Raw genomic sequence first — 11,735 nt, forward strand, 5'->3', positions numbered from 1 at the left:
CCATCACATTAGCCCAGTGTTGACGAAACAGTGTTCTGCTTATGATGATAATTTTGTAAAATTCATAAACATCGTGGGCTTTTCTTATCCTTTGAAATTATGAAGATGTGACCTCAGAATTAACACTGGTGTTGGCTGGAATGAGACTTTTAACGCTGCAGTTGTATTTTTCATTGTTTATTCCTTCTCTACGTAGTTTAGTCAACTCAGCCCAGCAGAGCAAAGTGTGGCTACTCTTCTTGGAATCTCCGAAAGCTTTATTGGGAGAAAGGCGTCAGGACAAGCCATCAGAAAGGTGCCGTATCACTGTTACTTTCTACATAATAGTCACTCAGGAAAATGACTGTCCTTACATCCTCTCCTTCACTGGCCTGATAGCTTTGTTTCCCAGCACCGGGGAGGCAGAGGCAGGAGAATCTCTGTGAGTTCAAAGCCAGCCTAGTCTACACAGAGAGTTCCAGGCAAGACAGAACTACACAGTGAGACCCTGTCTTTAAAAAAAAGAAAAAAAACAACCCCCTCTCTCACATTAATCTGTTAGGTTTATTTTATAAAACATTTGTACAGTATCATATAACTGTGTGTGTAAATTGATTTGAAATGTTTTATGATATACATCATGCATACAGGTGTATATATGACCTGTGTGTCTGTGTATGTGTGTGTGTGTGTGTAGTGTGTGTGTGTTTGTGTGTGTATGTGTGTATATGTGTGTGTCTGTCTCTCCGTGTGTGTGTGTGTGTGTGTGTGTGTGTGTGTGTGTGTGTGTGTGTGTGTGTGTGTGTGGTGTTGATGAAACCCAGATACTTGGCTGGGGCACCCAAGCACTCTGCCACTAAGTGTCCATCCCCTAAAGAAGCCAATATGGTTCTCAGAAACTATGAGCTGTCCGACTTGAGTGTGTGTGTATGCACGCACATGTATAATGTGTATGTGTTGTGTTTGTGTCACAGCACTGATGTAGAGGTCCAAGAACAGCTTCGTGGAGTTGGCGCCCCCACCCCACCCCCACCCTTCCACGGCTTGTGTGCTTGCACAGTGCTTTAAACCACGGAGCCATCTCAGCAGCCCCCACCTCTTCTTACTGATATCCTTACAAAGGCTTGAGATGGTCATCAAGACATCTGTCCTGCCGTGTGATAATTCTACCGTTTTTCCTGGCTTTGGAATTACATTCTAAGCAAAGTCTACATTAACTCGATTTATAGTTAATGGTAAAAGTGCATTAAAAATGCCAAATTAAAAAGCTGTCTTTGCCTACCCAGAATTCAATATACTTTTTCAGCTTAATGCTTCTAAAAGGATGGTCCATTATGTACATGCTGAATCTGTAATTCAGAATTCACTGATACATAACTTTTTATCTCAAATCCTTTTCATATCTTATTTGTTTTCATTTTCAGACAGGGACTTGCTGTGTAACTCAGGTCTAGGTTTCCTACTTAGAGTGCTAGAAGTAGGGGCACACTGCCATGCCGACCAGTGAGGCACTCTGTAGCTGCTCTCCTCTTTCAAGTCCGTCTGTGAAATTGTTTCTCCCGTCACCTTGATCCTAGTGACGAGATGCTTTGCACATGAGCACTAGCACCACAGGCAAAAGCCGACGCACATACCAGAAACTGCCAGCCATGGGAAGTCTTTTCCTGCCTCTCTGTTTCAGCTTGGAGAACACTGTGATTATCGTGACCGTGGGGGAAACCATAGCATATTTCTTTGAAGTTTATAGTCTAGACAAGCTTACCATTTAGTCTTTTTGTCTAACGTCCATTCACATGCAAATGCAGTGCACTTACAGCAGAGTCACTGGAGGGCTCATCCAGCCGAGTATGGACCCACACTGAGTACTGTATGGTTCCACTCCACACCCTTCAGGAGCCCATACCAGTTCAAACTCGAGAGCCTGGTCCTGAGTCTCTTGTTTTAGGCATATTTAAGCACAGCACAATTTGGTAAAATTTTTCCTGGTGATAAGTAACTTAATCCTATGTGCACATCAAAGGGCTTTGTGAAATACATGTAACATCTTCCATTAAGATAGGTCCTGTGGATTGACTGAGAAAACAAGCCCATGGGAAGACAAAGGTCCCTGAGTGTTAAGCACATCACCCCCAGCCTCCTAGGTGTAGAAGAGACCTACACCTCCTCCTGGGAAGGAACAACCCAGTATCAGCACTCCCGGTTCCTACTGCTTAGCTGTGAGCACAGGGGCCTCCATGCCTCCCACATTCCCTCCATACGCTCACTCTAACGCTGCTGGGAACACACACTACCAACTGGGCGGGCAGCTGAACTGAAGCCCAGCTTCAGTCAGGGTAGAGCACACCCTTAGCATATGTGAGGCCCAGCCCAACTCCTCACAGTCCTGGAGGCTCCACTGGCTTCTTGGGTAGGCTACAAGGTGAAGCCTCCCATGCTCCCTCCTAGTTGTGTGGTCGAGCATGGCAGCTCCTTGGCTCACAAGTGCATCTCTCTAGCTGGAGCCTCGCTTTTCATTGACTTCTGTGTCTCCTTGTCCTGTCCTCATTTATGAAGATTGCAGTCAGCAAGTTCCGGACCCGTGGTAAATCCTGGCTGGCATTATTTGCAGGTCCTGAACTAACCTCATCTGCAAAGGCCCTCGTCCCAAGTCGTCACAGTGCCAGGTGCCGGCCTTGAGCATTTTGCAGGGCTCTCCTCCCTCCCCAGAGCAGCGAGTGTCCTTACACTGGGAACACCTGACCTTGTCTCCTCTGTGGCTGGCAAGTGCACGTAGAGCCAGGGGCCTCTGTTCCCCTCTGTCTTGCTGCTCAGCCTCACCCTCTTACAGCTCCTTTTGTGTCTTTCTAGAAGGTGGACAAGAACGCTGTCAACAGGCTCTATCTGTCTTTTGTGCTTTATTCCTTGCTGAAAGAGACCAACGTTTGGAGCGTGTCTGAAAGATTTAACATGCCCCGGGGATACATACAGAACCTGCTTATGGGAGCTGCCTCGTTCTCATCCTGTGTGTTACATTTCTGTGAGGTAATCAGTTAACCATCGTCTCCTCGTGTTAAACTCTAAAGCACTTGCCTCTCTCCTCTCTGCCGAGTCACCGTGCTCTGTGAAGGACACAGATTTATTTAGAGCCTTTCTTCACTTCTGCCTTTTACCCGAGGCCCGTGTGCACTCACGGGGATGATGCAGAAACCCCTGAGTCAGCTAAAACACTTCAGCAGTGGGCAGTGCAGAGCCTGCCTGTCCTCGGGGCCTGGGCCGATGGCACCAGCTTATCCCTTACAGCCTGGCTTGTGTGTGATGACTCAGGGGTGATGGGGGTCCATCAGCAGCCACGTGACTGCTCAGTCCCACATCTTCCGGACAGCCACGTTTACTTCTAGTGTCGGGCAGGCAGCCCTACGTCAAACATAGGGCTCTACATGATAGGCGTAGGTGTATATGAATGATGATAAATTAATATAATAAATATCTTATATATCTATATGGCAGCCTCTGCCTCCCAAGGGCTGGAATTAAAGGTGTGCACCACCACACCCATCTCAGCAGCTTTTCATTTCAATTTTCTTTCCTATCGCAAACCTCTGTAGTCTATGATTGTGAATAATTCATTTACTGTATGTGCCAGTGAAGGGTGTTGGTGACTTTTTCCTCTGACTCTGTTCTCTGTTCAGCAGCTGTGTTGGTGGGGGTGACTTTTAACCAGGATTAGTCGTGAGAACGCAGTGAAGTTTCTCCCGTATGGCGGGAGGCCCACACGAGGCCGTGCAGCGCCAGCTGTGGTGGTTGTGCTGTAGTCTCTCACACCGCTGTCAGTCAGACATGACTCAGGGTCTCTCAGGGAGCCTGGAGCGTACACTCTGGCTGCACACCATGAACAAGCACACCGTGTGGGTTACAGGCATGTGTCGCCGAGCTGCACACGGCTTTTCTGTGGGTGCTGAAGCTCGTGCTTTACCCGGAGCCAGGGCCCCGGACCTCACGGATAGACCTTACACAGACAAGTTGACATGATAGCCTCCAAGCTATGCGTCATGCTTGAGTCATATTTCTTGTTCTCATTAGCGTAAGTGTTCTGTTGAATACCATGTGGCATTCGATTCTGTCCTTATTTAATACTTTGTCTCTGGGTTAACTTTCTCAAGTAAAAGCTGTTTATAGTCCCTCAACAAACAAAACTGTACAGACACTTCCTGAAATCTTGATTAGAAATAACTTTATTTTCTTCTTTTAAGATTTATTTATTATATGAGTACACGTCGCTGTCCTCAGACACACCAGAAGAGGGCCTCAGATTCCATCACAGATGGTTGTGAGCCACCATGTGGTTGCTGGGATTTGAACTCAGGTTCTCTGGAAGAGCAGTCAGTGCTCTTAACCTCTGAGCCATCTCTCCAGCCCAACTTTTTGTCACAATGTTCAGTCCTTTTCCCTCCTCCAAAAGCTGGTTCATCAAGCTCCCATGGTCCCTGTGCTCCCCGGCAGCTGTGAGGTCATCCTTACCCCTGGCCTATCCAAGTGACAAAGACTCAGGAGTAACTTACGTGACCAGTGTGTAACTTACGTGACCAGTGTGTAACTTACGTGACCAGTGTGTAACTTACGTGACCGGTGTGTAACTTACGTGACCAGTGTGTAACTTACGTGACCAGTGTGTAACTTACGTGACCAATGTGTAACTTACATAACCAATGTGTAACTTATGTGACCAGTGTGTAACTTACGTGACCGGTGTGTAACTTACATATCCAATGTGCAACTTGCGTGACCAGTGTGTAACTTACGTGACCAGTGTGTTACTTACGTGACCAGTGTGTTACTTACGTGACCAGTGTGTAACTTACGTGACCGGTGTGTAACTTACGTGACCAGTGTGTAACTTACATAACCAATGTGTAACTTGCGTGACCAGTGTGTAACTTACGTGACCAGTGTGTAACTTACGTGACCAGTGTGTTACTTACGTGACCGGTGTGTAACTTACATAACCAATGTGTAACTTGCGTGACCAGTGTGTAACTTACGTGACCAGTGTGTTACTTACGTGACCAGTGTGTAACTTACGTGACCAGTGTGTTACTTACGTGACCGGTGTGTAACTTACATAACCAATGTGTAACTTGCGTGACCAGTGTGTAACTTACGTGACCGGTGTGTAACTTACGTGACCGGTGTGTAACTTACGTGACCAGTGTGTAACTTACGTGACCAGTGTGTTACTTACGTGACCGGTGTGTAACTTACATAACCAATGTGTAACTTGCGTGACCAGTGTGTAACTTACGTGACCAGTGTGTAACTTACGTGACCGGTGTGTAACTTACGTGACCGGTGTGTAACTTACGTGACCGGTGTGTAACTTACGTGACCAGTGTGTAACTTACGTGACCGGTGTGTAACTTACGTGACCGGTGTGTAACTTACGTGACCGGTGTGTAACTTACGTGACCAGTGTGTAACTTACGTGACCAGTGTGTAACTTACATAACCAGTGTGTAACTTGCGTGACCGGTGTGTAACTTACGTGACCAGTGTGTAACTTACGTGACCGGTGTGTAACTTACATATCCAATGTGTAACTTGCGTGACCAGTGTGTAACTTACGTGACCAGTGTGTTACTTACGTGACCAGTGTGTTACTTACGTGACCAGTGTGTAACTTACGTGACCGGTGTGTAACTTACGTGACCAGTGTGTAACTTACATAACCAATGTGTAACTTGCGTGACCAGTGTGTAACTTACGTGACCAGTGTGTAACTTACGTGACCAGTGTGTTACTTACGTGACCGGTGTGTAACTTACATAACCAATGTGTAACTTGCGTGACCAGTGTGTAACTTACGTGACCAGTGTGTTACTTACGTGACCAGTGTGTAACTTACGTGACCAGTGTGTTACTTACGTGACCGGTGTGTAACTTACATAACCAATGTGTAACTTGCGTGACCAGTGTGTAACTTACGTGACCGGTGTGTAACTTACGTGACCGGTGTGTAACTTACGTGACCAGTGTGTAACTTACGTGACCAGTGTGTTACTTACGTGACCGGTGTGTAACTTACATAACCAATGTGTAACTTGCGTGACCAGTGTGTAACTTACGTGACCAGTGTGTAACTTACGTGACCGGTGTGTAACTTACGTGACCGGTGTGTAACTTACGTGACCGGTGTGTAACTTACGTGACCGGTGTGTAACTTACGTGACCAGTGTGTAACTTACGTGACCGGTGTGTAACTTACGTGACCGGTGTGTAACTTACGTGACCGGTGTGTAACTTACGTGACCAGTGTGTAACTTACGTGACCAGTGTGTAACTTACATAACCAGTGTGTAACTTGCGTGACCAGTGTGTAACTTACGTGACCAGTGTGTTACTTGCGTGACCGGTGTGTAACTTACGTGACCAGTGTGTAACTTACATGACCAGTGTGTAACTTACGTGACCGGTGTGTAACTTACGTGACCGGTGTGTAACTTACGTGACCGGTGTGTTACTTACGTGACCGGTGTGTAACTTACGTGACCGGTGTGTAACTTACGTGACCAGTGTGTAACTTGCGTGACCAGTGTGTAACTTACGTGACCAGTGTGTTACTTACGTGACCAGTGTGTAACTTACGTGACCGGTGTGTAACTTACATAACCAATGTGTAACTTGCGTGACCAGTGTGTAACTTACGTGACCAGTGTGTTACTTACGTGACCGGTGTGTAACTTTCCTAAGTAGATCGACTTACACTGATCATCCTTGTTTGCTCAGGAGCTGGAGGAGTTTTGGGTTTACAAGGCCCTGTTGACGGAACTCACCAAGAAGCTGACGTACTGCGTGAAGGCGGAGCTAATCCCTCTCATGGAGGTGACAGGGGTCTTAGAGGTCAGCCTCACCCTGCCTCCCTGACTGAGTTCATGTCTCCTAACAGAAAAGTCAAGTTGTACCGTTTCTGACGTGTTGTTCCTGTGTGGTAGGTTCTAGAGAGAGTCCTGCAGTTCAGCCCCCAGCAGTTCCCGGCTGCTGCTGAAAGCCTGGGGTTCCTGGGGAGCTGCTGATCCTCATGCTGAAGACTGAAGAAGCTGAGTTTCAGCAGCAGTGGGGGATGGTGGCAGCCGCTGCAGGGTAGATGGAGTCAGCACCAGAGCCAGGATGGGCGTGTGTGCGGGATGACCTGTGCACTGTGGAAAAGCATCGCGCTCAGTGTAGGCTGGGTGGCCAGTAGCAAGGCAGGGAGGACAGGCGGGAAGATCACCACCCAGACTCAGGAAGCCAGGCGGGTGTGCGAAACTGAGGAGAAGTAACCAGCCACACGGCAGACATAGAGTAGTGTGACGGGGGTTGATAGAAGTTAAAAGCTAGTTAGGAGCAAGCCTAAACTAAGGCCATAGCGCTGTTAGTTAGAGTAAGACTCTGTCTGTGTCACTCAGGAACAAGGAAGGCATAGAGGAGCCCCTTACTTCACATGGGCAGGCAGAGCGGCCCTACCCCTGCTTGCCTCAGACTGACTGACTTCCTCCCTTCCCTTCCCTTCCCTTCCCCTTTCCCTTTCCCTTTCCTTCCCTCCTTCCTTTCTTTCTCTCCTTCTTTCCTTCTTTCTTTCGTTTGTTTCCCAAAACAGGGTTTCTCTTTATAGCCCTGGATGTCCTTGAATTCTCACTTCAGACCGGGCTGGCCTCAGTCAGACTCTGCCTGCCTCAGCCTCTGAGTGCTGGGATTAAAGGAGCACACCACCACTGCCCAGCTCCCCTCCGACCTCTCTGCCTGGGCTGCTGGCAGACCATAGAAAGTGCCACTTACTCTAGGGTTTTCCCCTTCAGGCGGTCCTTCCAGACCATCCCAGACAGGAGGCTCCGCTGATCCAGGTCAGACCAGCTGGAAGTCGTTGTCATTTCCTCCTTTTTAAATAAGATGTACCATGCTTCCCAGGAAGCCATTGCTTTTGAGAAGTGGATACAGAAGAATGTCGGTTATGAAAACTTGGGCTGGAAGGCAGGAAGGTCATTTACATTCTCTAAGACTATGGGAAGAAAGGATCCTCTATTGTCAGCTTTTGGTAGCAACACTCCATCAACTTCAGTCCTTTCTGTCTTCAGTTTTTCATTCTACTCAGGAAGCGTGCACACACAGACACATGCGCACACGCGCGCACACACACACCCCTGTGCCATCTCCCAAGTGCCTAACTGGGCTCCCGTTCCTGGTCTTGCCTGGCAGCTGACGCACACTGTGTGGAAAGCCGCCCTCGGTAGATTAGCCTCCCAAACACATCCCCACTGTGCTGCAGACCCTGCTGGTCATCTCTTCACACTACATTAATCTCTCTGTCCCTCTCTGTTGTGTGTAGGATTCTAATAATCCCAAATACTCATAGTATTTCTTTTTCTTTAATACTTTAGGGTCGAGCAAAACAGTTATACAGTGCTGGTTACAGAAGTGTTGTGCACTTAGCCAATGCCAACCCAGAAGTGCTGGTGAAGACAATTGATCATCTGTCCAGACGCCAAGCCAAGCAGATTGTTTCCTCAGCCAAGGTGAGCTAGCCTGGCAGCTATGCCATAGCACCATGATCAGATATCTGAGTCAAGCATTTCACGTGTAATAGTTTATGGTTACAAAAACATGTACGCAGGGCTGGAGAGGTGGCTCAGTGGTCAGCACCGGCTGCTCTTCCAGAGGTCCGAGGCTCAATTCCCAGCAACCACATGGCAGCTCACGGCACTCTGTAACTCTAGTTCTAGGGGATCTGATGCCCTTTTCTGACCTCAGGGCACTGCACACACAGGGTGCACAGATATGCGTCAGCAAACATCCATGCTCATAAAACAAAATTAAAACAAAACAAAAGGACCTGTGTCCTCAGATTTCACAGGCAGACAGACAGACACCCTACAAGTTGATGCTGTCTTGATGTTTTATTGAAGCCTGGGGGCCGGGCAGTCCCACAGCTTTTCCGCTGCCTCCTCATGGAAGTCCGCTCTTCAGTGCGCCCGCCTCATCTTCCCGCTTGCAGGTCCTTCGCCGACAGGGAGCACTGCCAAGACCGCCACAGTGCGTTGAGGTTAAATTTTACCTCTCGAGACTCCTACCACCGCTCATGCGTGCTGCCCGCTGGTGCTGCCCTCTGGTGCTGCATGCTGGTGCTGCCCGCTGGAGCCGGCCGGTTCTTTCTGACTGTAGTTTTCACACTTTCGCAGCAGGAGTTTCTCTTTTCTATGCTGAGCTCTGTAACTTCAGGCTGTTCGCTGCCTTCAGTCCTCTCTTCAGTCCTCTTCTCAGGGTCGCCGTTGTGCTTCTGTTTGTGTGGGTGAAGCCTTTACAGCAATTTGGGGTTATGTCCTTGGTCACAACTGTATAAATTGCTCAGCTCTTTAAAACTTCATTGTTGCCATACTGTGCTGGCTGGTCTTGTGTCAACCTGACTCACAGCTAGAGTTAGCTCAGTGGAGAAAATGCTTCTGGAAGATCGGCTGTTTCATGTTTTCTTAATTAGCGATTGTTGGGGGAGGGCCCAGCCCATTTGGGTGGTCACGTCCCTGGGCTGGTGGTCCAGCAAGCAAGCTGAGTAAACGGGTAAACAGCACCCTCCATGGCCTCCACGTCAGCTCCTGCCTCCAGGTCCCTGCCCTGTGTGAGTTCCTGCCCTGACTCCCTACAGTGATGGACAGCAGTGTGGAAGTGTAAGCCCCAAACCTCAGTTGCTTTTTGGCCCTGCTGTTTTGTTACAGCATTAGAACCCTAACTAAGACAGTTATTCACATACATGAAGCAGAATTGCTTTAAAAACCCCTCTTTCTCATGTTTTTGAGTGGTGCTCATATATGAGCGTTGCCTGACTTGATCTTTGCAGTGATCTATGATGGAGACATTTTGAGTGGTTACAGATACAGCGTTCTGTATTCTGTATCCCAGTAGACAAGGTGTTCTTGGATGGGTAGGAATGCCCCTGCCTCTGCTCCTGCCCGAGAGAACTAAAGGCAGCCCAGCACACAGGCTGTGCGTAGGAACACTTTCTTCCTTCTGTGCTGCTTTGGAAATTAACCCTATTTCCAGGCCTGGCAAAGTGCATATTTCTTACCTTGACACAGGAATATCACCAAGTTAAGGCCAGCCTAGACTACGTAGTGAAATCCTACCTCAAAAACTATAGGAAGAGGGGCTGGAGAGATGGCTCAGTGGTTAGAGCACTGGCTGCTCTTCCAGAGGACTTGGGTTCATGCTCCCGAACCCGTACGGCCATCACAACACCCGTAACTCCATCTCAGCAATTTGGGCAACTCTTCTGGCTTCCAGGAACCATGGTGTGTACATGTACATGCAGACAAAACACCCATACACGTTAGTTAATTAACTAATTTAAACAAAAAATACAGGAGGGAAAACCACAGGCAGGGGAGGGGTAAGGGATCCGCGCTGTTCACCGGAGGGCCTTAGAACTTCTGTCTGCAGCACTGATGAGCTTTTAAAGCACGCTAAATCAAACAGTCTGCAGAGCTGACTAAAATGCATGCTGAGCAGAACAGTTTCAAGAGCTAATTCAATTTTTGCAAAATTTTCTGAAATTTTATAGGTTATAAATTAAGCGTAAGTGCCTGAGTGGAACGTGGGAAAGCGCTTTGTGTGTGGTGCACTGAACGCTGTGATCGGCTAAAACGGTTTTTATGGAATTCCTCGGCTTCGTTCACTGAAATCACTGGTTCTAAAGTGGGCGTTTTTCATTATCAAAGTTTTAGTTCTGGCGTTAGGTATCAGTGTGTCAGGACTCGGGGCAGACATAAAACGCTGGCAGCTCCGTAGCCTAGAACATCTGGCCTCATGACTGCGTTTTAATTGCAGATGCTGCTGCATGAAAAGGCAGAGGCGTTGCAGGAAGAAGCAGAAGAGTTGCTGAGATTGCCTGCTGACCTCCCTGGGCTGGGGGGTCCCGGCTCTGAAAGGGCAGGAAGCCATGCTGGGGACCTGGCTCTGCGATAGGGCGTTGCTGAGATGCCTCAGGCCCTGTGTTAAAGCCTCAGTGCCTCCAAGAAAGCTAGGGCTGGCGGGGCGTGAAGTGCATGGCAGTAAGCTGTATTCCAGCACTTGGGAGGCAGAGGGATGGTGAGTGTCAAAGGACGGCTTCAGCTACTCAGAGTTGGAGGCTAGCCTGGGCTACATAAGTCCCTCTCAGAAAGCAAAACTGTGCAGCTGTCTGATGTATGTTTTTTAATTTGACTTATTTATTATATATCTTATTATTGAAAAATCCCCTGTGTTAGTGAAATCTATTTTAATTATACATTAAAACCCGTGGATGAACTTTTAGAAGGCAGCCTGGATGATTTAGTCTGCGACCGCCGCTAACTGCTGAGCCGCCCACTGATAGCACATTTCTCCCATTCCTGTACATTGTTTTCCTCTCGGAGGTCCTCAGCATCCCGCCGGGCCTTCTGGTGAGATCTTTCCCCCAGTGTCTTGTTCTTGCTAACATGTACTGACTGACATGTGCTGACACGTGCTGACACCTGCTCACATGTGCTGTCACATGGTGACTCCTGCTGACACATGGTGACACCTGCTGGTGTGCTGACACATGCTGACACTTGGTGACACCTATTGACGTGTGCTAACACATGCTTATACATGCTGATACATGCTGACACATGCTGATACATGCTGACACGTGCTGATACATGCTGACATATGCTGACACATGCTAATACATGCTAACGTGCTGATACATGCTGACACCTGCTGTGATGCTGTGTTGTAAACTCAGCTTTCACCCTCAT

General features: G+C 48.2%; 1 protein-coding gene across 11 annotated transcripts in view; it reads left to right on the forward strand.

The window, feature by feature from the left end:
- Helq (helicase, POLQ-like) overlaps positions 1-11,270 on the forward strand; it is a 49,989-nt gene extending 38,719 nt beyond the window's left edge. For 6 of the 11 annotated variants that reach the window (XR_015636696.1, XM_087583745.1, XM_087583747.1 and 3 more), the window contains 5 exons: positions 197-295; positions 2,827-3,000; positions 6,739-6,852; positions 8,367-8,501; positions 10,804-11,268. Coding sequence is in view for 8 of the 11 variants with exons in the window: in XM_087583745.1 (XP_087439871.1) it covers positions 197-295; positions 2,827-3,000; positions 6,739-6,852; positions 8,367-8,501; positions 10,804-10,941 (660 nt within the window). In the remaining 3 variants the exon portion in view is untranslated. 11 annotated transcript variants of the gene reach the window in all.
- The last annotated feature ends 465 nt before the right edge of the window (positions 11,271-11,735 follow it).

The sequence above is a fragment of the Rattus norvegicus genome, chromosome 14 (genome assembly GCF_021556685.1).
Source record: "Rattus norvegicus strain SHRSP/BbbUtx chromosome 14, alternate assembly SHRSP_T2T, whole genome shotgun sequence".
Classification (NCBI taxonomy): domain Eukaryota; kingdom Metazoa; phylum Chordata; class Mammalia; order Rodentia; family Muridae; genus Rattus; species Rattus norvegicus.